This window comes from Mobula hypostoma, chromosome 4 (assembly GCF_963921235.1).
Source record: "Mobula hypostoma chromosome 4, sMobHyp1.1, whole genome shotgun sequence".
In the NCBI taxonomy this organism is placed as follows: domain Eukaryota; kingdom Metazoa; phylum Chordata; class Chondrichthyes; order Myliobatiformes; family Myliobatidae; genus Mobula; species Mobula hypostoma.
This window is the reverse complement of record NC_086100.1, coordinates 199,006,660-199,031,870: the sequence shown is the minus strand read 5'-3', so window position 1 is coordinate 199,031,870 and position 25,211 is coordinate 199,006,660. Positions and strand designations below refer to the sequence as shown.

The following is a 25,211-nucleotide window of genomic DNA, read 5'->3' as shown; positions in this document are numbered from 1 at the left end:
TTGGCATATACATGCCTGCGCACATCACACATGCGCACACAGGTGCCCGCGCAAGGCTTCATGGTTATGGTAGTCTTTCTCAGGGTAAACACAAGTGTCCCGTATTTGACTGCTACTTTTGTCCCTTATTTGGGAGTGAGAAAGTTGACAACCCGAACTGTAAAAGACATGTTGAGGTGAGTTTAACCCTACTTGAACACCACCCGCTCCCCAGTTGGCCGGTCCGCAAGAATATTGTCAATATTAAAATGGTCCGCGGTGCAAAGAAGCTTGGGGACCCCTGCACTAGGGGACACACTGAACAACTGCATGTACATACTGTGACCACTAGGGAACATACTAAACAGTTACATATATATAAGTAGTTATATAAAATAGTAGGCATAAGTTGTTAATCTCACAGAAAATTGCAATTATATTGCCCAATCCAATACCACTGAGCCTCTGATGTCACGGTCATGACATCAGAGGCCACCATGTCATAGGCCCCGAAGCTACAAGTGGTGATGCCACATGCCATGCCCATGACATCACAGCCCCACCCCAAATCATGGGTTATGACATCATAGGCCCAGAAGTCACAGGTTATGATGTAATGGGCGATGGGTTATGATGGCATAGATTATGGTGTCATTGTCCCAGGGATGAAGAGATAGGAGCCACGGTATGTGGAACGAATGCACTTACTAGACTAATACAGGGTTAGAGTCGGAATGGGTTATAAAGAGCCAGGTATTTCCTGAATCCTGATCATCTAAGAGTTGATGTTATTCAGTGGTTGAAGTGTCTGCCAGTGCAGACAGAGAGATGCTCTTGTGCTGCTCAAGTTCAGGGCCAGCATTGGGAAGCGCTTCATGCAATCCTGGAGGATTCTCCCAAATTATTGTTGAGACTGGATGGAGAGGGATCAGATTTCGAGGTTGGCTTTGGTTTGGTTCCTTCTGAGGGATATAACTCCACAGGTTGTGGTTGGGTCAATGTAGGTAAAAATGAAAGCTGACTCATGGAATATTCAACAGTACATAATATGTTCAAAGAGATGAATGCTCTTGCTGTATTCCAGAGGTGAAGTGAAAAGAACAGTGATACATAAAGAAGCAAGGTTCACCAGGGCCTCTCAGACTGTTTCCTGGTTTCTGAGTATTTGCTGTTCAAAAATAATAATCTGGGTGTTCGTTATGGTGTGAGCATTTGGTCACATCAATATGGAATGTTTTCCGTTCAGACGGGGAATAGATGGATCCTTTTTCTGTAACCTGGGATTGGATCCTGGAAACAAAGTGAGTCAGCCTCTCCCCTCTTTCCCCCAGCTGAGACGAGGTCAGGGGAGCGAGTGTGGCAGGGAATTGCTGGTAGGCAGCCAGTAACTGGTCCCGTCAGTGGGCTTTCTGCGGTGAAACGGGGATTTTTAAAATTCCTCTACAATTTGCTTTTCCTTTGCAGAGGATCACTTCGTGTTACCTTTGAAGCCTACAGTAAACATTTACCAACATGACCAGCAGGACAATCGGATGGTGACTACTCAGGTACTGATCTAGCGAGTCAGGACACCTACAATTTCAGTGTGAAGTGTTAGCTTCTCTGTTCCTCAAGTTCTTCAACATCCTTTTCTCTGTACTCTTTCAATCTTATTGACATCTTTCTTGTAGATAGGTCACCAAACTGTGAGAATAATTGAAAATTAGACCTCCCCAGCGTCTTATACAATTTACTGTAACATCCCAACTCCTATACTCGATACTTTAATTTATGAAGGCCAACGTACCAAGCACTTCTTTCAAGGAATTATGGTTTGTTCCCATGCTATGTCCAGTGTGTGGTCCACGTCACTGGAAGGAGTTTCTTGTGATATGCGATGGTCAGTTGTTTCAGGCCTCCCACCTGCCAATCTCTATTTGTTCGCCCCGCCATCCCCACATTCTCCCCTCTTCCTGATTTTAGTTACTGTTCACAGGGACATCTGCAGTGACAGTGTGTAGTTCCTCTTCCCCTGGGGTTCCTACCCTAGTAAGGGCGTCAAAGGTTACAGGGAGAATGCGGTTGAGAGGGAAAATAAATTAGTCTTGATCGAATGGTGTAGTAGACCTGATGGGCCAAATGGCCTAATTCTGCTGCTATGTCTTATAGTCTCATTGCTCATAGACTGCCACAATAAGACCACACTCAGACTGGAGGAGCAACACCTTGCACTCCAACCTGATGGCATGAACATTGATTTCTTGAACTTCTGATAATTGCCCCACCCTTTTTACCATTTCCCCCATTCCCTTTCACCTTATCTCCTTATCTGCCCATTACCTCCCTCCGGTGCTCTGCCCCTTCCCTTTCTTCCATAGTCTTCTCAGCTCTTCACTTCACTCCTGGTTTCACCTATCACCTGCCACCTTGTACTTCTTCCTCCCCTCCCCCACCTTCTTATGCTGACTCCTTGCCAGTCCTGAAGAAGGGTCTCGGCCCAAAACGTCGACTGTTTATTCCCATTCATAGATGCTGCCTGACCTGCTGAGTTCCTCCAGCAGATTGTATGTACGAGTCTTCTTACTCCCTCCCCCATCAATGTTCACTGTTCACCCTTTGCTCATCTCTGGAAGGGGAATGCCTGTATTTAACTTCACCACATGAAAACTTGTTTGTGATAGCTACAACTCCTCACTCAAGCTAAACCAGTTTGCTGGGTTTGGCCCATACCCCTCTAAACCTTTCCAATCCCGTGTTCCTGCTGTTGTCTGTAAGGAGTTTGTACGTTCTCCTCGTGACCATGTGGGTTTCCTCCCACAGTCCAAAGACATACTGGTTGGTAGGTAATTGTAAATTGTCCTATGATTAGCTGAGTTAAGTTGGGTTACTGGGCAGTGTGGCTTGAAGGGTCGGAGGGACCTATTCTGTGCTGTATCTCAATAAATTAAATATAGGTAATCCAGGTTACCTATGGATTCCTCATTCCAAGACTCCCCTGAATTTAGTGCGTCGTTGTGCCATTTCCGAAGGCAGTGAAAGAGGGGTGAGCATGTGGTCGAAGAGTTGGGGAGCAGTGAGGGAACATTTCTGTCTATTTTAGACGCCAGCTGACATTGCTGTGGGCCAGGAGGCAAACAGGGATCACACCAAGTAATGATGTCAGATTCCCTTCTCTGAAGAATGTTGATTTTAATTTTTATTTAGAGATGCGTGTGGATAGTCAGAGGCTTTTTCCCAGGGTTGAAATGGCTAGCATGAGAGGGCACAGGTTTAAGGTGCTTGGGAGTAGGTACAGAGGAGATGTCAGAGGTAAGTTTTTTACAGAGAGTGGTGAGTGCGTGGAATGGGCTGCCGGCGATGGCGGTAGAGGTGGATACGATAGGGTCTTTTAAGAGACTCCTGGACAGGTATATGGAGCTTAGAAAGATAGAGGGCTGTGGGTAACCCTTGGTAATTTCTAAGGTAAGGACATGTTGGGTACAACTTTGTGGGCCAAAGTGCCTGTATTGTGCCTTAGTTTTTCGATGTTTCTATGCACCATGGTAAACAGGCCCCGCCCTGCAGCCAATTACACCCACGTGACCAATTAACCTACTGAGTGGTGCGTCTTTGGATTGTGGGAGGAAACTGGAGCACCTGGAGGAACCCACACAGTCGTGGAGAGAACTTACTAACTCCTTTTAGACAGTGGTGAGAAATGAACCAGGATCACTGGCACTGTAGTGAAATTACTGATGAGCCTGATTGTCTTTCAAAATACACCAGTTTCTTGGGAAATTGTAATAGAATTATTAATAATAGTAATAACTTATCTATAGAGTACATTTCATAAAAATGATGTTTTTCAAAGTGCTTTACAATAAGATTGATAGGTACTGCGCAGATAGGAGGTCTTTCAGAGCACCTCGTCCATGCCAGCCATGATAACTAGCTACATAATTCCATTTACCCAGATTAGGCCCATATACTTTGCTTTTCCTATTCAAGTATCTGTCCAATTGCCTTTAAAATGTTATAATTGCAACCACCGCCTCTGGCAGCTCATTCCATGTACCCTCTAACTTCTCTGTTAAGCAACTTGCCTCTGATCTTTTAATTTCTCCCCTCTCACCTTTAACCTGTACTCCCTAGTTGTAGGCCTCTTAGCTCTTCTCCTCGCCCGCCTATCGCTTCCCCCAGTGCCCTTCCTCCTCCTTGTTCTCTTCTCCTCCACCAGATTCTTCCTCCAGCCATTCGACTTACAGGTGGAACCTTTGAGCTTCTTACTTCATTCCCTCCCCCCACTCACCACCTGGCTTCACCTATCACCTTCTAGCTTGTCCTCCTAAAAATCTCTATGCCTCCCTCTCCCCCCTCCTCTCCCCTTCCCCCTCTCCTCTCCCGCTCCCCCTCTCCTCTCCCCCCCCAGGCACGAACATAGATGTTGCATCCTATATGATACCTAAGCCAAGGCACATGATATGGGGAGCAAGCTGTTGCCCGTGCAACAGGCTCTTCCCCCTCCACACAGTTGATGAAGCCAAAGGAACGACAGAGACGGATACAGTTTGGCACCAACAACGTCACAGGATTTGCCAGACAGTGATGAACTCATGACTGCCTTAGAGACTCCACCTCCAGATTTTTCCTTGGGGTTTACCCTCGAAGTCTTCCTCCTGAGTGGGTGTAGCTGCAAGACGACAGAAGTTTGGGATCAGAGTTTTCCTTCTCCTAGATGAGCTGTCATTGACGGTTGAAGAACCCCATCTGCCTGGGGTGACTGGTTTTGCCCCTTCTGTCAGTAGAATTGGTTCTGCTGGGCTGAGCAGCTAAGATGGATGTGAAGGATAGGAGCTGCACTTGGTTGTCAGAGGCTGTTTGAGACACATGCCATTGGGAGTATTTATCCCCACCACATCCTTCCTGTTGGACTAATGATGTTTGAATCTGAGAAGCCACACCTACCATGTAAATTCAGTTCATTCAATAGCCTGGATAGGGTTAACCAGGTTCGCGTTGAGGGACAGAAAATTGGGGAATTTAGAGTCCGGGTCGAAGGCCAGCGATCCCTGTGGACAGATGTCGATGGGCTAACAAGAATAGCAAGGACATGAGCTGGTAACTGACATCCCACCCCAGATCGGCAGGTCCTGGGATCAGAAATTCGTTGAGGCAGGAGGGCTGCTGACCCTCTTGGTCGTTTGGGGCCTTCAAACCCTAATGCACTCCCAGGCTGGGCCCAGGACATTCTCGTGTTTAGAGATGCAGTGCAGAACAGGCCCTTGCGGCCCAACGAGCCGCACCCTGCACCGCCCAGCAAACCACCAGTTTAACCCCAGCCTAATCACAGGACAATTTGCAATGACCTACTAACCGGTACGCTTTTGGACGGCGAGAGGAAACCGGAGCACTCGGATGAAACCCCGCGTTCACAGGGAGAGCGTGCAAACACCTTATAGACAGCACTGGAATGGATCCCTGTACTCCAGAGCTGTAATAGTGCTGCGCTAACTGTGGCAGCCAGCGGTGTTGATTGCCAACACATATGACACATTTCACTGTATGCTTCGATGTTCCTGTTCCAGAGAAACCATTTCTACTGACAGGAGAAGGAGAGAGGTGAGTTACTGGCACCTTAAAACCAGTCGCTTCGAGCTCATCAGCTGTGGTTAGCAGCTTACCTAGGAGAAGGAAAATTCTGATCTCAAAACTCTGCTGCCTTGTGGCTATACCCACGCATGGATAGGCTTTGGGACTAAACCCCATGGAAAAAATTCAGAGATGGAGTCCCTAAAGCAGCCTGCATTGAGCTTAATGCTATCTGGCAACTCCTGCTACTGCTGGTGCCAAACTGTATTGATCTCTGCCGTTCCTTTGGATTCATCAGCTGCGTGGAGGGGGGGAGCCTGTTCATAGGCAACAGCTCATGCTACAGTGCTCTCCATATTGTACTGCCCTTGCTTGTGTATCACGTAGACAGCGAGGATGCCATATGTATATATGACCCTGACCAACGGAGGGCCTCATCACATTTGTGTCCTTTTGCTTGGCCACTGCCCCTTTCATTCTCCTCTCTGCACTGATGTCACCTCCAGTTCTGAACGGATTTCCCACCCAATGTACGGACTATATTTGAACCTACAGTATAAATTTGCAATCTCATTGTGCGGAATGTGTTCACTTTGGTGGAGCATTGGCATTGACTGGTCTGGAGGTGACAAGGTTGGTGAGTGTTGCAGTGTAGATGGGTTGAAGGTGGATGCAGTCTGTGCCCTGAGGAGAGGAGACAAAAGACCAAGGCTTGTTTAGTATTCTCTGGGTCCTGTTCACTGCAGAATTGCTTGCTTTTGCCTGCTCTTACTGGTGACTGTTACCCTTCTTTTCTCTCTTGCAGAATATGGAAACTCTGTTTGAAAACGTGTTGGAGGACAATCCAGTTCATGTTCATCAGTTTCTCTTTGACACCGAGTCGGCCATGATGCAGCATCACGTCTTTGGTAAATGGTGGTATTGTCCTCTCCTGTGATGAGCTATCTTCTGCTGTCCCTCCCCCATCACTACCTTCTTAATGGCATGAACATCAATTTCTCCAATTTCCAGTAATCTCTTCCGCTCCCCCCCACCTCTTTTTTCCCCATTCTCTATTCAGGTTCCCCTCTCATTCCTTCTCTTCTCCTCACCTGCCCATCGCCTCCCTCTATTTCCCTTTTTCTCATGGTCCAACGTCCTCTTCGATCAGATTCCTTCTTCAGACCTTTACCTCTTCCACCTGTCACCTCTCAGCTTTTCACTCCATTCCCCCCTCTCCCACCCACTCACCTTCCTCCTCACCTGGTCTCATCTATCATCTGCCAACTTGTTCCCCTTCTCCTGCTCCCACCTTCTTATTCTGGTTTCTTCCACTTTCCTTTCTAGTCCTGATGAAGGGTGTAAGCCTAAAACATCAACTGTTCATTCCCCTTCACAGAAGCTGCTGAACTTGCTGTGTTCTGCCAGCATTTGTTTGTATGTTGCTCAAGATCTTCAGCATCTGCAGAATCTCTTGTGTTTAAGGTTTCCCACCAACCAGGCTATGCTCTCTTTTTGTTTCTACCATTGGGCAGGTGGTACAGGAGCCTAAGGTCCCACACCACCTGGTTCAGGAACAGTTATTACTTCCCAACCATCGGGACTGTGAAGGAAGGGGGAAGATGTTAAAATCCCCCTTTCCCATTTTCCCCCTTCCTTTCCAATCCTAGTGAAGGGTGGGATTGGAAAGGAAGGGGGAAAATGGGAAAGGGGGATTTTAACATCTTCCTCCTTCCTTCACAGTCCCGATGAAGGATTTCAGCCCGAAACATCGACTCCATAGTCGCTGCCTGGCCTACTGTGTTCCTCCAGAATTTTGTGTGTGTTGTTCTGGATTTTCTTGTGTTATGGCAACATATATTCATTTGTAAGGCCAGTGATGTTGTGGGGATGGAACTGGACTCTCTGACGGTGGTGTCTGAAAAGAGGATGCTGTCTAAGTTGCATGCCATCTTGGTCAATGTCTCCCATCCACTACATAATGTACTGGGTAGGCACAGGAGTACATTCAACCAGAGACTCATCCCACCGAGATGCAACACAGAGCGTCATAGGAAGTCATTCCTGCCTGTGGCCATCAAACTTTACAACTCCTCCCTTGGAGGGTCAGACACCCAGAGCCAATAGGCTGGTCCTGGACTTATTTCCTGGCATAATTTACATATTACTATTTAACTATTTATGGTTTTATTACTATTTAATTATTTATGGTGCAACTGTAACGAAAACCAATTTCCCCCAGAATCAATAAAGTATGACTATGACTATATGTACTTTGATAATAAATTTACTTTGAACTTTCCCCTAAAAATGACAGCATAAGTAGATAGGGTGGTGAGGAAAGCATGCGAGATGCTTGCTTTAAATAGTTGGGGCACAGGGCAGGACAGGTCCAAGGGGCCGAGTGGACTCTTATTCCTCGCCTGTATATTTGCCTGTGTCTGGGGACCTGAGGCAAGGTTCGGCTCAGTGCCAGGAGGTGAGTTGGGCTTGGTGTCTCTAGCTGGGAGCCCACGCTGAGAAGCAGCACTGGTGTATGATGGGCTCTTGTCACTGCTACAGATTCCAGTGAAGAGGAGGGCACCTACGATGATGAAGATGGATCCAACGGCGACAGTGACCAGAGATACCCGGACACCTTCTGCGGATTGCGGAGAAGTTTCCTGTGCGATCCTCCGCTGCAGCCAACAGGGCTGAAAAGCTTCCCCGATCCAAAGGGATCCAGTTTGTACAGAGGCTCAGCTGAGGTGGGTAAATCTGGGGTCCAGCTGTGCACAGTACCCAAAGGGATTGCCCACCTGTATCGGGGCTGAGGGTTTGGGTCACTGCCGATTGCAGTGAGATCATGGTCTCGACCTTTGTTCAAGAGATGCGGGCTGAGCCAGCATTTAATTGTCCATACTTGGTTGCCCTTAAGAAGCTGGTACTGAACTGCCTTTTCTCAACCACTGTAGTCTTTGAGGTGATCATGCATTGTGAACGTGCTATGTTGGCAATGGAATGTGTGCTGTCCTCACCTCACCTTTGGCCTTTTATTTATTTGTTTAGAAATACAGCTTGGAACAGGCCCGACCGGCTCTTTGAGCTGCATCACCAGCAACTCACACATTTAACCCAAGCCTAATTACAGGGCAATTTATAATGACCAGTTGACCTTCTAACTGGTACATCTTTGGACTGTGTGTGGAAACCAGAGCACCCAGAGGAAACCCACGTATTCACGGGGAGGGACATGCAAACTCCTTCACAGATGACATTGGAATTGAACTCTGAATTCCAACGCCCCGAGCTGTAACAGCGTTGTGCCAACAGCTATGCCAACACAAATGATGCATTTTACTGTACGATCAATGTACGTGATAAATAAATCTGAATCTGATTAAGTACTATGATCTTTAAGATTAGCTTAATTGGTCACATGTACATTGAAACTTGTAGGGAAATGCGTTGTTTGCATCAACAACTAACACAGTCCAAGGATGTGCTTGGGGGTTGGGGAATAGCCCATATTAGTCACCTCACTTCTGGTGCCAACATAGCATGCTCACAAATTACTGCCCCTAATCCTTTCATCTTGAGAATGTGGAAGGAAACTGGAGCACCCGGAGGAAACCCACGCGGTCACTGAGAGAATGTACAGTAGAAAATCCTTACAGACAGTGGTGGGAGTTGAAACCCAGTCGCTAGTTCAGTAACGTATTGCACTAACCACCACGCCATGTCTGGGACATAACCACATTGCTGTTGGGGAGGTTGTTCCAGGATTTTAACCCAGCGACAGTGGAGAAACAGTGTTGTATTTCCAAGTCAGGATGATGGTGGCTCGGAGGGCCAATGCTGATCTGTCCCACTGTACCCTTTCTGACCTGAACCAGTATTAGTCCTTTGTCCCACCCTGGGCCTGTGTCTCAGAGAATGAATCTCAGGGATGTACAGTAGGTTCTGACTAATTGGGACAGATCAGGAGCAGTATATTTTGGCCCAATTAAGTGGTTGCCCCAGTTAGCTGAAGTTTTATGGAAATAGTTAAAAAGATATAGAACAGACAAATTACCATTTAACGGAGTACAAATTAGGTACAGTGGATTCCAGTTAATTGGGCCACTGGCTAATCAGGGCAGTGTTTATTTAGGACAACTCTTAAAAAAACGAAAATTAAATTGAGGAAAAAAGCTGAGATTCTCTTCATTTATTTGGGACACTTTTCTGTTTAATTGGGACAGGAGACTTGCAGAACCATTTCTAACTAGCAGCAGTTGTGTGCACTTGTGAGGCCATTTGACACTACACCGTGCTTAGAGTGAACAGTTTTTGAATACGTTAGTTGCTTGTGCCTGCATTATGTTATCCATTTGGGCCGACGGATGATTAGAAAAAGCAGTGATTTTTGATCATTTTGTTTTTTATTTTGACAGGTAATGAAGGCAGTCTGTTATCTGCACTCGGTGTCAGCGCTAATTTTGTTCATTTACAGTCATCAAAAGAACACGGTTGTGATTAATTCTTCCATCTATAACTATTAGAACTGATACACAGTTTTATAATACTGTAGAAGTATTGGTAATGTTCTAATTTGTTCTGTTTTTAATTTAAATTGTTACTCGGTTAAAATGTAGTTTGTCTATGTATGCCTTTTAACTTTGGCTAATGAGGACAGTCACTTAATTGGGCCCAAATCTACTGGTGCCAGTGTGTCCCAATTAACCGGAAGCCACTGTATTTCATGAAAGGCACTAGTACTTCTACAGTACGATAAAACTGTGTACTACTTCCTAATAGGTATTGACAGAGGAATTCGACTGTGCGCTGTCTTGTTCTTTTGATTGACTATAAATGAACAAAATTAGTGCAGGCACCTCGTGCAGATAATGGATATAAAATATTTTTGATGACGTCCTCCGAATCTTCATTTGCATTGTAACATTCCAGATGATTGTTGATACCTTCAAATTCTTAGTTCCTAATTTTTTGAAGTAGTGAAGTAATTTCATTTTTACTCCCAGCTGTTTCTTGCCTGAATGCTTGAAACCATAGTGAGCAAAACAGTCCTGAATTGCCTTATTGCTATTTCTCGCCAACTATCAGCAATAAAAATCACTACTTTTTTTTAAACCACAAACACATACAACTGACACTAATTAAAAACTGTTCACTCTGAGCACAGCATAGTATCTAACAGCCACACTGGTGCATGTGACTGACACTAGTTAGAAACTGTTCGGCAACAGTCTCCTGTCCCAATTAAGTGCCATAGTGTCCCAAATAAATTAAACATATCCCATCAAAGTTGCTGGTGAACGCAGCAGGCCAGGCAGCATCTGTAGGAAGAGGTGCAGTCGACGTTTCAGGCCGAGACCCTTTGTCAGGACTAACTGAAGGAAGTTAGTTAGTCCTGATGAAGGGTCTCGGCCTGAAACGTCGACTGCACCTCTTTCTACAGATGCTGCCTGACCTGCTGTGTTCACTAGCAACTTTGATGTGTGTTGCTCGAATTTCCAGCATCTGCAGAATTCCTGTTGTTTAAGGATATCCCAGCTGTGTTTTGATTAGTTTTTGTTCTTTAAGAGTTGTCCTAAATAGATGGCTGGCTCAATTAAGTGGAATCCATTTTATATGGTGACATAGGTGCTTTGATAATAAATTTACTTTGTGTCTATCCCAGTGACAATCCTCCCCAGCCTGTTCCAGTGTGGGTAGTGCATGGTGTGTAAATGGTAACATCATCAATTTACGGTACCTTTAATATTGTAGTGTAGTAATTAGTGCAATGCTTTACAGCGCTAGCAACCCGGGTTCAATTCCTGTCGCTGTCTGTAGAGAGTTTGTACCTTCTCCCCATACTGCATGAGTTTCCTGCAGGAGCGCCAGTTTCCTTTGTCCATTCGTGGGCATGCTATGGTGATGATAATCGTGGGCTGTTCCTAGCACATCAACACATTTCACTGGGCATATGCTAATCTTAATTCTTTAATTGTGATGTGTCTTGAAGGAAGCAGAAAGGATTGGTCAGGAGCTGGTTAATGAAGAAGAGCAGGCGAAGAGGAAGGCTGAGAAACGGAGACTTAAGAAGAAGGTAATTGTCTGACCTGAATGACTTTGTAGCATGCAGGGTTAATGGCAGGATTCTCAGCGGCGTGCGGGAACACAGGGATCTTGGGATTTACGTCCATGGATCCCTTAAAGTTGTTGTACAAGTTGACAGGGTGGTTAAGAAGGTTGATAATGTGTGGGCCTTCATTAGTTGGAGGATTGAGTTCAAGAGCCACGGGGTAATGTTGCAGCTCTATAAAGCACTGGTTAGACCACACTTGGAATATTGTGTTCAGTTCTGATCGTCTATTTATAGGAAGGATATAGAAGCTGTAGAGAGGGTGCAGAGAAGATTTACCAGGATGCTGTCTGGAATTGAGAGCATGTCTTATGAGGATAGGCTGAACAAGCTAGGATTTTTCTCTTTGGAACAAAGGAGGATGAGAGGTGACTTGAAAAAGATTTTTTCCCCCGGGTGGAAATGGCTACAAAGGGTCATAATTTTAAGGTAATTGGAGATAAGTATAGTGGGGGGTGTCAGAGGTAATATTTTTACAGAGTGGAGCACGCATGCAACGCGTTGCCAGGGGTGGTGGTAGAGGCAGATACATTGGGGACATTTAAGATACTCTTAGATAGGCACATAGATGATAGAAAAAGGAGGGAAGGAGGGCTATGTGGGAGGGAAGGGTTAGATTGATCTTGAGTAGGTTAACAGGTGGTCACAATATCATGGGCTGAAGGGCCTGTACTGTGTGTACTGTTCAACGTTCTACATTCTTAACTCAAGGTATAGTTTAAAACTCGATATAGATTTAGGGCAAGGGGAAAGCAGTTTAGAGGAAATCCAAGGGGGATCTTCTTCATGCAGAGGGTGATGAGTACAAGGAATGTTCTGCCTGAGGGTAGTGAGGTAGTCACCTTGCAACCTTATCCTTTAATCTCTTTGAGTTATGGAGGACAGCATGTGTATAAATGTCTCTCTCCAGCAGACTTCATCATGATCATCCTGACTCCAGTATTTCTACTATTTTTTAATGTTTCTTAATTGTACACATGATTTTTTTTTCGTGTTCTATCGCTGAGCAGCAGTGAACCATCTGATTGGCCTATCAGAGTTCTCTTTGGGAACGAGCTGACTTGATCAGCATTTCTGAACCGTCAGGCTCTTAAACAAAAGAGGATAACTACGCTCATCTGTTGAGATGTTCCCACAGCCAATGAGATCATTTAAGGTCCTTTTATTGTGTTATTTCATGCCCTCGTTTATTGCTATTTTTTTACATCTGCATTTGCACAATTTGTTGTCTTCTATGCTCTTTCATTGATCCTCACAATTACTAATCTATAGATTTGCCGAGTATGCCCACAGGAAAATGAATCTCAGGGTTGTATGTGGTGACATGTATGTATTCTGATAATAAATTTTATTTTGACTTTGAATTTGATCTCGCTCTGATCAACATCCAAGGGACATCGTGTTCTATTTCCAAATCCTAGCTCAGTTGCTTCGGGAGAGGTGGGAGCCTACCGGATACTGAACGGCCTGGATAGAGTGGACATGAAGAGCATATTTCCTATAATGGGAAAGCCTAGGACCAGATGGTACAGCCTCAGAATAAAGGAACATCTGTTTAGAACAGAGATGAGGAGCAATTTCTTCAGAGTGCGGTGAATCTGTGGAATTGGTTCCTATGAGGATTGTGGTGGTGGTATCATTGGATATATTTAAAGTCTTAAATAGGTATTTATTTATTTACTTATTGATACCACATGGAATAGATCCTTCCAGCCCATGAGCAGTCCCACCGAGCAACCCATGTTTTTAATCCACACCAGGGCTGCGTGAAAAGAGCTACTTTTTAATCAAGGTAGCGATTGAGATTTTGAAGGCAGAGTTGCAGGGCAGTTTTCCTGAGTTGAGGAGCGACCAGTCAGCGAGAGAGATTCATTAGAAAGGGCCAATAAGTATCATTCAAGTGCAAGCAGAGTGGCCATTCCTTTGAGCGTTCTTGTCTTTGGAGCAGCTTTGGCTCACCAGGTTTGGGCGAGGTAAATTGCCTTGTAAGTTACTCTCTCTCTCTCTACTTATTTCCTCATCTGTTGGGGCATCGTTGATTAGTGAGAATGGCTCCAGGAGCAGTGTTTTTACTCTGCATGGGATGTGGGAAGTCTGGGAGACCTCCAGTCTTCCAGATAAACACATGTGCATCAGGTGCACCGAGCTGCAGCTCCTGAGAGAATGTATTGAGGAACTGAAGCTGCAACTCAATGACCCTTGACTCGTATAGAAGAATGAAGAGGTGATAAGAGCTACGGGGAGGTCGTCACCCCTAGTTTGCAGGAGACAAGTAACTGGCTGAACGTCGGGAGAAGGAGAGGCTGGTTACTCTGACCTCAGTGGTTGGGAAGATGTTGGAGTCGGTTGTTAAGGATGTGGTTTCAAGGTATTTGGAGGCACACTAAAATAGGCTGTTGTCAGCATTGTTTCCTCAAGGGAAAATCTTGCCTGACAAATCAGTGTTTTTTTTTGAAGAAGTAACACGCAGGATAGACAAGGGAGAATCGCTTGATGCTGTCTACTTTTATTTTCAGAATGCCTTTGACAAAGTGCCACACGTGAGGCTGCTTAACAAGCTACGAGCCCGTGGTATTACAGAAAAGATTCTAGCATGGATAAAGCAGTGAATGATTGGCAGGCAGCAAAGGGTGGGAATAAAGGGAGCCTTTCCTGACTGGCTGCCGGTAACGAGTGGTATTCCACAGGGGTCTGCGTTGGGACCAATTCTTTTTATGTTATATGTTAATGATCTGGATAATGGAATTGATGGCTTTGTTGCAAAGTTTGCACTTGATGCAAAGATAGGTGAAGGGGCAGGTAGGTATGAGGAAGTAGAGAGGCTACGGAAGGACTTAGATGGAATAGGAGAACTGGCAAAGAAGTGACAGATGGAATACAGTGTCACGAAGTGTATGGTCAGGTATTTTTGGTAGAAGAAATGAAAGGTTGACTATTTTCTAAATGGAGAGAAAATACAAAAAAACTGAGGCGAAAAGGGACTTGGGAGTCCTTGTGCAGGATTCCTTAAAGGTTAATTTGCAGATTGAGTCTATGGTGAGGAAGGCAAATGCAATGTTAGCATTCATTTAAAGAAGACTTGAATATAAAAGCAAAGATTTAATGTTGAGACTTTATAAAGCACTGGTGAGGCCTCACTTGGAGTATTGTGAGCAGGGTTGGGCGCCTTATCTTCCAAAGGATGTGCTGAAACTGGAGAAAGTTCAAAGGAGGTTCACGAAAATGATTCCAGAATTGACTGGCTTGTCATATGAAGAATGTTTGATGGCTCTGGGCCTGGATGCACTGCAACTCAGAATTCATTGAACAGCACTGTGGGTGTACCTACACCTCAGGGACTGCAACGGTTCAAGAAGGCAGCTCATCACCACCTTCTGAAGAGCAACTAGGGATGGGCAATAAATGCTGGCTCAGCTGGTAATGCCCACATCCCTTAAACGAATAAATAAATAAATAATTTCCGGAGGAACGTTGTTTCGTTTGGTGGTATACGTGTGCATGGTTGAATGACAATAAAATGAACTTGAACTCTGTTCATTCCACCACCTAGGGAACTGCATTAACTCAGATCTCTGACAACCCTGGTATTGTATTAAGTCAGGGATCCACCCCTGATCCATGTGCCAGGTCACTGCATTGACCGAGGGCTCAGTTTGTATTCCTTGTCCAGGTTGCTGCACCATGTTGTTTTGCTCCTTGTGACAATATTTTATCACGTGCATGATTATCTTGTTCTGTAAATGCTAACACTCCCCACTGCCCTCCACAGTAATGTGCTACATTTAATAAGATGCACCGAGCATCATCCAGGCCCTGCTCTCTTCTCGCTGCTACCTTCGGTAAGGAGGCACAGGAGCCTTAGGTCACCCACCACCAGTTTCAGGGACAATTATTAAATAAGTACCCTTTCACCATCATTAGGGACTTTTAAGAGACATTTAGATAGGCACATGAATGTCAGGATTTTGGAGGATATGGACATTGTGTTGGCAGAAGGGATTAGTTTAGTTGGCTATTTGATTACTGATTTAATTGGTGTGGCACAGCATTGCAGGCTGAAGGGCCTGTACTGTTCTATGTTCTATACATGTACTTTGATAATAAATTTACTTTGTAAAAGTTGGCTAACATTCACTGACCAGATTTAATTATTTTCACAGAGGCGGAAAGAGAAACGACGGCAAGAAAAACTAGAGAAGGAAAATAGAAGTGAGGCTAAAGCTAAAGAGAGCGTTGATGGTGAGGTGAGAGAATCTGCTGGAGACTGCGAACTATTTGGGACAGTGTACTGCATGTGTCTGTTGTGGGGGTCTTCCCCTCTGAGCTTCTGTCTTGGTGCTGATGCCTCGTGCGTGGGAGCAGGAAACACACTCTTCAACATACACAAAACTGGAGGAATTCAGCACATCAGGCAGCATCTATGGAAATGAAGAAGTAGTTGATGTTTCAGACCGAGACCTTTGAGCCATCCTGATGAAGGCTCTCTGCTCAGTGTTCATTCCTCTCCACAGATGGTCCCTGACCTGTTGAGCACCTCCAGCACGATGTGTGTGTGTGTGTTTTCAGGATTTCCAGCATCTGCAGAATCTCTTGTGTAACAGGTGCTTCAAGCCTTCTTCGAACTTCACCCATCCCATGCCCTGAGTCCGTTTTCCCATCGTGACCCAAACACCTAGGACACCAAAATCATTGGGCCTCAGCCTTAAACATGTACATCAAGAAACAGCACATTAGGATGGACATTTCCAAAGGCTCCTCATCTCCATCTCAAATTGCTGACTATTTATCCTAAACTAGTTCTACTAACCACTGTGCTGCCATGTTACCTGGTAAGTCTTTCACTTAGTCACCAAACCATAAGACTAGAAGGCATTGGAGCAGAATTAGGCCAGTTGACCCATCGAGTGTGCTCCATCACTTGATCTTGGCTGATCAATTTCCCTCTCAACCCCATTTTCTTGCCTTCTCCCTGTAATTCTTCACGCCCTGAATCAAGAATCGATCAACTTCCACTTTAAATTGGGCAAAGCATCAACAAGGCGACTAGATCGGTCCTTGCAAGGGGGCTAAACTTCGCTCCAGTTCCCAGAGCTATACCTTATCGGGACTACTTTGGCAGAGTAGAGCAAGCAATCTGAACACTGCCACAGGATACCACAGAGGAGGTAAGTATGGAGGGCTGCATGGCTCTCAAAGCGGCTGTTTTGCTGAAACCGAACGTTACAAAGGAGAGCGACTGGCCCTCCAGGCACTATGGCGAGACCCAGCCATCATGATTTTACCAGCGGACAAAGGAAAAGTGATGGTTAATGTCCTTGGAGGAATAGCACAGGAAAGTCCAGCAGATTCTGGACGATCCCACCTACAGAGTTCTACAGCGGGATCCCACGGATTCAATTATCAGGATGACCTCCGCTTCACTGAAGAAATCCAGACTGCCAGTGGACATGTGCAAGACACTTCTGCCTCAGGCACTGGTATCACCAAGACTTTAGGGGCTCCTGAAGATACACAGGGAGGCTTCCACCCCAGGCTTCTGCAGATCCATCGATGACATCTCCGTAGTATGAGCACGTGGACTCCAGGCACTCCCAACAGTTCCACGACCTTCTAAATATATACATCCAAACACTCAATTTACGATGGAGATGGAGAAGAATGGTTACCTCCCGTTCCTGAACATTCTAATGTGATGGAAACCAAACAGTAGTCTCGGCTATGGCATCCATCAGAAACCCACTCACAAGGATTTGTACCTCAACAATAACAGCCACCATCACACCTCCCAATGTAGAGCAGTTCTTTCTACTTCGATTAACCGTGTAAAAACTATTTCGGACTGGGACAGTTCTCCCTGAGGAAATAAGATAATTACGCACATCTTTCTGACCGAATGGCTACAAGGTGAAGGAAATCAATTGGACTCTACCAGGAAACTTAACAACGAGGAGGCACAGGAGCCTTAGGTCACATACCACCAGGTTCAGGAACAGTTATTAAATAATTACCCTTTCACCATCAGGTTTCTGAACAGGCGTGGATAACTTTTACCTTTTTTTGTATTCGCACAGTTTGTTGTCTTTTGCACATTAGTTGTTTGTGTATAGTTTTTCATTGATTCCACTGGGTTTCTTTCTACTTACTCTGAAATGAATCTCAGGGTTGTATATGTCTAATACCAGAGGGCATGCGTTTAAGATGAGGGGGTAATTCAAAGGAGATGTGATGGGCAATTTTTTTACACACAGATCAGCTGTTTCTGAGATACTCAAACCACGCCATAAGGCACCAACAATCATTCCCTGGTTCAAGTCATTTCTTCCCTGTTCTATTCAACACGCACAGCACGCTGGAGGAACTCAGCAGGTTGGGCAGCATCCGTGGAAACGAACAGTCAACTTTTTGGGCCGAGACCCTTCGCCAGGACTCGAATCGTTGACTGTTCGTTTCCACAGGTGCTGCCCGACCTGCTGAGTTCCTCCAGCGTGTTGCTTTGACCCCAGCGTCTGCAGAGAATTTTGTGTTCCCCGTTCTGTTATTTGGTCTGAACAACAACTGAGTCTCTTCACCATCTCTTGCTTTTATGCATTGAGTTTTGTCACATGATTGGCTGATTATATATTTGCATTAATGAGGAGGCGTACAGTTATACTTAATAAATTAGCCACTGAGTGATGTGACACGTTGACCTGGCTCCAGGGTAGTATTCATTGTCTGTCCGTTCACAGACTATTGAAAAACTTTGTGCTAATGTTTAGTCTGTTCTGCCTACAGAAAAGTGTAAAGAAAGAAAGCTGTACAGATGGGAAGCAGGATAGCGAAGTGAGCGAAAATGTCACTGCCTCACCTGAGAAAGACCCTTTAGCGTGCAAGAAACAGAGCACTAACAGTAGGAATGGGCACAGTGTGAAAGTGGCTTCTAAACCCGGCAACGTGAGGCGGGACAAAGAGGGTGAAAGTGAGAGCACAGCCGATAAATCCCCCTCTCAGTCTGAGGTAAGTCTCATCCACATGTGTTTCCTATAGTGGGGGAGTCTAGGACCAGAGGGCACAGCCTCATGATACATGAACATCCCTTTTGAAAAGAGGTGAGCCAGGGGGTGGTTAATCTGTGGAATGCATTCCCACAAATGGTTGTGGAGGCCAAGTCATTGGGTATCTCTAAGGTGGGGTTTGATAGGTTTGTGATTAGTCAGGACATTAAAGGTTACGGAAGAAGGCAGGAGAATGGGGTTGAGAGGGATAATAAATCAGCCATGATGGCATGATGGAGCAGACTCACTGGGTTGAATGGCCTCATTCTGCTCCTTTGCTTTATGGTCTTAACGGATCAAGGATCAAGTTTATTCACCATATACATTTTCATGGATTAGGAATTTACTGTGTTGTGTTGATCAGGGTGTGACATGCAACAAAAATAGCAACATTGAACAATTATAATTCTTCATTCTGTATATCAGGAATAAAGTTAGAGATTAAAAGATGAATATGGAATAAAATGTGCATGAATACATAAATACCATCACGTATTTACAATGTAAACAGCTTTTTTAAAAGTTCACAGTGCAGTGACGGGGGTGACAGATAGAGTGGGGTGGGGAAGAGGCTAACGAGAATGTTTGATCAGACTAACTGCCTGGGAGAGAAACTTTTTTAAAGATTGCATGAGGTTATTATTTTAATAGTCCAATAGCCCTCTGGCAAATCAACGTGACCACTGATGCCAGACAGATAATCTCTGAAGAGTATTGATAATGGCTGGGGTGGCAAAGAACTTCTGTAGAAGCATTTGCCAAGAACAATCGTGGTCATTGAAAGAACGCAATTGTCTGCTTCATATGACACGACTCGTTATGATGATGAAAGTATATGAAGATGTACCCTCATATAATATTTATAATATAGTTAACTGATTTATTTGATACCCAACCCTGCTGCAGTATGGTCTGGTTCAACCTTGGGCTGGAAAAAGAGATCATTTTGCAGGGAAGGGTGTTTACCAGAAGGGTTTGTGACCATGTCTCTGTCCTTGCTCCTGTCCCGAGCAGCAGGCTGGGGCTGTGAGCTGGAGGATGGGTTTACATCTGACCCCTCCTCCCCTTTCCCCCTGCCACAGGATGAATGGGACATGTCCAGTTGTTTTGTCTCAAAAGCCGCCAGTCAGATAAAGCGTAAAATGAACATCAAAGCCAAAGCTGAGAGGAAGGAGACTGAGAAGAAGAAAGCGGAAAAGAAACAAGAGGTAAGGAAGTGTACGGCCACTGCTGGCCCTTACAACTGTTCACGTGTGACCGGTAACTATTACCCCACCAAGTTCAGATTCAGATTCAGTGGTACAGCGAGGAAGCAGGCCATTCACCCCGACTGGTCCATGCTTGGTCTACCCATGTTTGGCCCATATCCCTTTCGTAACACTGCATCTGTCCAAGTCTCTTTTAAATATTGTTAATTTAGTTGCCTTAACCACTTCCTGTGGCAGCTCGTTCAATATACTGAGCACCCTATGCTCCCATCAAACTTGTGCCTTCTAGTTCTTTATTCCCCAACCTTGGGGAAAGGACTGTGTGCATTCACTCTAGCCATGCCTCTCATGATTTTATGCACCTTTGCAAGATCACCCCTAATTCTCCAACGCTCCCTTGAATAAAAATTCCCAACCTGTTCAACCTCTCTCTTTAAGTCAGTCCTTCAATTCCCAATAATCTCCTCTGCACTCCTTCCAGATTAATGGCATTTTTTCCATATTAAGGTGACCAAAAATAAACACGCTTTTCCAAATGCGGCCGCAGCAGTACCTTGTGTAACTGCAACACAACATCTCACCTCTATACTCAGTGCCCTGACTGATCAAGGCCAACAGGCCCAAAGCTTTCTTTGCCGCCATGCCTACATGTGACCCCACTTTCAGAGAACCATGTATTTGTTATTGCTTTCCCTTGTACTACCTCGATAACACTGGTGTGATGAAATGATCCGTATGAACAATATGTGACAAGCTTTTCACTGTATCTCAGTACATATAACAGTAATCTACCAATTTATGAATTCCCTCATGCAAATAATAATCAATCACGTGTCTTAGTGACGGAGGAGCTCTGTTAGTAGGAATGGGAAGATCACATATTAACTACTGTTGCTTTCCCCTTTTGTCAGCAGCCTGTGGACTCAAATACACTGAATGCCAAGATCTTGGAATTGGCAGGTAAGCTGGAGTCAGGCCTGGCGAGATCTTGTTAGAGTAGGTGTACAAGCTCAGGTCATGGGTAGAGGACTTGTGCAGTAAAGGTAATTAATGCTGGGAGACACACACACGGGGGTGGGGGTTGTGAAGTTTAACACACAGAGACAGTGGGGAATGAGAGAAAAGGGATAGTGGAGAGGGGCAGGCAGCATGAGGGGGGAGGAATGGAAAGGGAAGAGCAAGGAGTTGGGGAACAGGGCTGGGAGATGAGAGACAGGTGGGAATGGAGGCAAGCGGGGTGGAAACGGGGGAGAGAATGGAAGTGGGGGTGTGGGAGCAGAGATGGGTGGGAGGGAAGGATATGGATGGGAATGGAGGGAGAGAGGGGTAGGAATGGTGGGTGAGAAGAAGTGGGAGAGAATGGAGGAGGAGTTGGAGGAGAGAGGGTCGAGTTGGGAACAGAAAGATGGAAATGGTGAGGGGTGGGAATGAAGGGAGAGTGGTTGAGAACAGAAACGAGGAGGAGGGATGAGGGAGAGAGGTGAGAACGGAGTGAAGGGGGAGAGAGGAGGTGGGAATGGAGGGAAAGGGAACAGGAGGAGAGAGGTTAATGTAGAAGGAGTGGAGGCGGAAAGGGGAAACAAAGTGAGACACGGTGGTGTGGGAGGGATGGTGCAGTAGAGAGAGAATGTGGGTCTGTGGCTGAAACCACTCACTGTGGGACAGAATAGGATTGGGGAAGTGGTGAATGGGTGATGGGCACACAGGAGGTGCGAGAGTAGAGAGAGTTACCAGTTACTCGGAGAGAGATACTGAAGGGTGGGTGGTTGAGGGGTCACAGAGACTCTGAATTCTCACAGGTATGATAAACAATCTGACACTGTGAAGGGGTAAATGTGGGGAGAGTGGGGTACTGATGTGAAGACACTTTCCACGTTGTCATATCTGGGAGCACCTCTGCTTGCTTTCGGCTATAGAAGATCAGGCGATGCAGACTGACTTCAGCAAGCTGTGTGTAGAATTGGGATGTAATAATTGGGCTGGAGAGAGTACATTCGATAGACTGAGGGTGCTGGTGTTCCAGTCCTGTTGAATGGTATATTGCTTCGCTCAGTACAGGGTAACAGTATGGCTAACGAGGGGCGCTACGAGGATGCAGTGGGATACTTTACGGAAGCAATTAAATATGATCCAAAGGAATACAGGTAAGTGTCTTTACCCATCACAGCTGCCAGCTGAATGTGGGGGTGGCTAGGGTGTGGTATGTCACTGAGAGCACTGATATAGATGTTTAAAGGGCTCTTAGATGGGCAGGGAATGTGTTGTCACCAATCAACTGGACTCTGAAAACTCTCACTCGTTCCTCAAACACACTTTATTCACTTGTGCACAAGGAGAGCAGCATGGCCCTGTCATATTGTTCAGAATTCTGTGCAGAGAAATGCCATTTTTATACAGAAATGACTAGCAGTTATGGATATTGACCATTTGATAACCTTGTGTATGCTTAAATTCCTTACTTGCGAGACCAATCACCACTCTCAATGCAGATGTTACAAGTCAATAAAAACTACAAGCTGACAACCGATGATAGTTTGAAGTTAGTAATTGTCCGTCAGTCGTTGTGTGTGCGCCCCTTGCATCCTTCAGTAATATCCTTATTTCATCTCTGTAAGTGAAATGGCTTCAGTCCCCTGCTGTAGAAAGGGAAGCTATGCCCTTCAAAATCTCTCTTGCCTGGGCTGTTTGCAGTCTATCCTCGCCTAGACACTCATTAACCCTTGCCTTGCTGCCACTTCCACAAATAGAAGGATGTGGACATTAGAACATAGAACAGCCCATAATGTTGTGCTGATCTTTTAATCTACTCTAAGATCAAGCTAACCCCTCCCTCCTACATACCCCTCCATTTTTCTTTCATCCATGTGTCTAAGAGTCTCTTAAATGTCCCTAATGTATATACCTTTATAGATGGCGCTGCGTACAGTGGCCGTGTTGCGAGCTCCGTTCCAACGTTACAGTATACTGCTAATTTCAGCAATTTCCTTCGCATTTCTTGTTCAAGTAGCTAATAGTCACATCAGATACGATAGACTGACTCTTCTCAACATCAGGAAGACAGCATTTACCAACCACATGCTGCCTTTTCTACACTGGGAACCCCTGTAGCGCGATCCAGGGGAGCCTCATCTGTTACACTGCCGTTACCTCGGAGGTGAGGGAGGAGGGCCGGCGTCCTGGTGAGGCTGAGATGGCGCGCAAATCGCCTGCCGCTCCCTAGCATACTCCTGGCTAACGTTCAGTCCCCGGACCACAAGCTGTGCAAACAGAGAGCCAGAACCTCCTATCAGTGGGAAACAAAGGAATGTAATGTTTTATGCTGATGGAGGAGATACTGGATCACACCATTGAGCCCTCCGGGTGTTCTCTGTTCTGGGCGGACAGGTCAAAAACCTCTCTGGGAAGAGTAAAGGAAGTGGTGTATGCTTCATAGTCAATAATGCTTGGTGTGACCCCTGGAGTATGCATGCACTCAAATCCTTTTGTTCCCTGGATCTGGAGTACCTTCTGCTGGTGTGTAAACCTTTCTGGCTGCCTAGGGGGTTCCCAGCTGTTATTACCACAGCAGTGTACATTTCGCCGTAGGCTGATACTGACCTGGCTGTCAAGGAACTGTACAAGACCATCAGCACCCTGGAGACTGCACACCCAGAGGCTGCCTTCACTGTTGCCGGAGACTTTAATAGACCGTCGCTGCCTAAAGTCATGGGGAGATAGCATACTCGACCACTGCTACTGTCCCTCCCGCAATGCTTACAAAGCGCTCCTCCACCCACCACTTGGAAAGTCGGATCACTCCTCCTTGCTGCTGCCGAGGTACAGACAAAAGCTGAAACAAGAGGCGGCCGTAGTTAAAACCATCCACTGATGATCTGACCAGTCGGTCTCCATGCTACAGGACTGCTTTGATGACATCAACTGGAATGTCTTTCATGATGAGGATGTCTCCGAGTTCACGGAAGGAATCACGAACTTCATCCGGAAGTGCATTGAGGATGTTGTCCCCCAAAAATCGGTCAGGATCTATCCAAACCAGAAACCCTGGATTAACAGTTCTGTGAGAGCAGCACTTACTGCCCGACACAGAGCTTATGTGGCCGGTGACCAACAGGAACTCAAGAAATGCAGCTACGATCTGCGCAAAGTCATTAAAGCAGCAAAATGACAACAGAGGGACGAGATCCAGACACAACTCTCCACCAACAACACACGCAGCTTATGGCAAGGTCTGCACACCATCGCAGACTTCAAAGCTAACCACAGTGGTGTTTCCAACATCACTGCCTCTCTCCCAGGTGAGCTGAGTCTTTTTTACGCTCAGTTTGATGTCGCCAACACTGAGCCCCCCAGGAGAGCCAGCGAAGCAACCTGCACTTTAGACATCTCTGAGGCTGCAGTACGCAGGTGTTTCCAATGAGTGGACAGTCGCAAGGCCGCAGGTCCGGACGGCATCCCAGGGCGGGTACTCAGGATGTGCGCAGCACAACTGGCAGATGTGTTTACAGACACTTTTAATCTCTCCCTCTCCCAGTGTAGAGTGTCCCCCTGCTTCAAAACGCCTACCATTGTCCCTGTACCTAAGAAGAGCAGGTTAACATGTCTAAACAACTGGTGTCCTGTTGCACTCACCTCAATAATAAGCAAATGCTTTGAGAGGCTGGTCAAGGACTACATCTGCAGCTTGCTATCACCCAAACTGGACCCTCTACAATTCACATACGGACACAACTGATCGATACATGATGCAATAGCTGCAGCTTTACACGCCATCTTTACACATCTGGAGAAGAAGGATGCTTAAGTGAGAATGCTGTTCTTGGACTACAGTTCAGCATTCAACACCATAATTCCCTCCAGGCTCGACAAGAAGCACAGGGACCTCGGCCTTCACCCTGCCTTGTGTAGCTGGATCCTGGACTTCCTGTCAGATCGCTGGCAAGTGGTAAGAGTGGGCTCCCTCACCTCTGCCCCTCTGACCCTCAACACAGGTGCCCCACAGGGCTGTGTACTGTGGTGGCACAGTCATGGGTGTCCAGAAATTAAAGTAGGGGGCTAAATAAATTTGCTGATAATATTACATTGATTGGCCTATTCAGAAATAATAACAAGGTGGCCTACAGAGAAGAAGTCATTACCCATACACAGTGGTGTCAAGAGAACAACCTCTCCCTCAATGTCGCAAAAACAAAGGAGTTCGTTGTGGACTACAGGAGGAATGGAGACAGGCTAACCCCTATAGACATCAATGGATCTGGGGTTGAGAGGGTGAACAGCTTTAAGTTCCTCAGCATAAACATCACCGAGGATCTCACGAGGTCTGTACGTACCAGCTGTGTGGTGAAAAAAGCACAACAG

The 25,211-nt window shown here is 45.8% G+C and overlaps 1 protein-coding gene and 1 long non-coding RNA gene across 6 annotated transcripts in view; one reads left to right on the top strand and one right to left on the bottom strand.

Annotated features, from left to right (window-relative positions):
- LOC134345880 (uncharacterized) overlaps positions 1–25,211 on the bottom strand; it is a 69,420-nt gene that overhangs the window by 7,704 nt on the left and 36,505 nt on the right. The window lies entirely within an intron of this gene.
- LOC134345878 (tetratricopeptide repeat protein 31-like) overlaps positions 1–25,211 on the top strand; it is a 75,170-nt gene that overhangs the window by 19,044 nt on the left and 30,915 nt on the right. For 4 of the 5 annotated variants that reach the window (XM_063047201.1, XM_063047200.1, XM_063047198.1 and 1 more), the window contains exons 2-10: positions 1,444–1,526; positions 6,332–6,434; positions 8,068–8,252; positions 11,495–11,578; positions 15,775–15,858; positions 18,389–18,610; positions 19,731–19,856; positions 20,768–20,816; positions 21,910–22,000. In XM_063047201.1, the coding sequence (XP_062903271.1) occupies positions 1,444–1,526; positions 6,332–6,434; positions 8,068–8,252; positions 11,495–11,578; positions 15,775–15,858; positions 18,389–18,610; positions 19,731–19,856; positions 20,768–20,816; positions 21,910–22,000 (1,027 nt within the window). The remainder of the gene's footprint in view (positions 1–1,443; positions 1,527–6,331; positions 6,435–8,067; positions 8,253–11,494; positions 11,579–15,774; positions 15,859–18,388; positions 18,611–19,730; positions 19,857–20,767; positions 20,817–21,909; positions 22,001–25,211) is intronic. The other variant, XM_063047199.1, reaches the window with a different exon arrangement.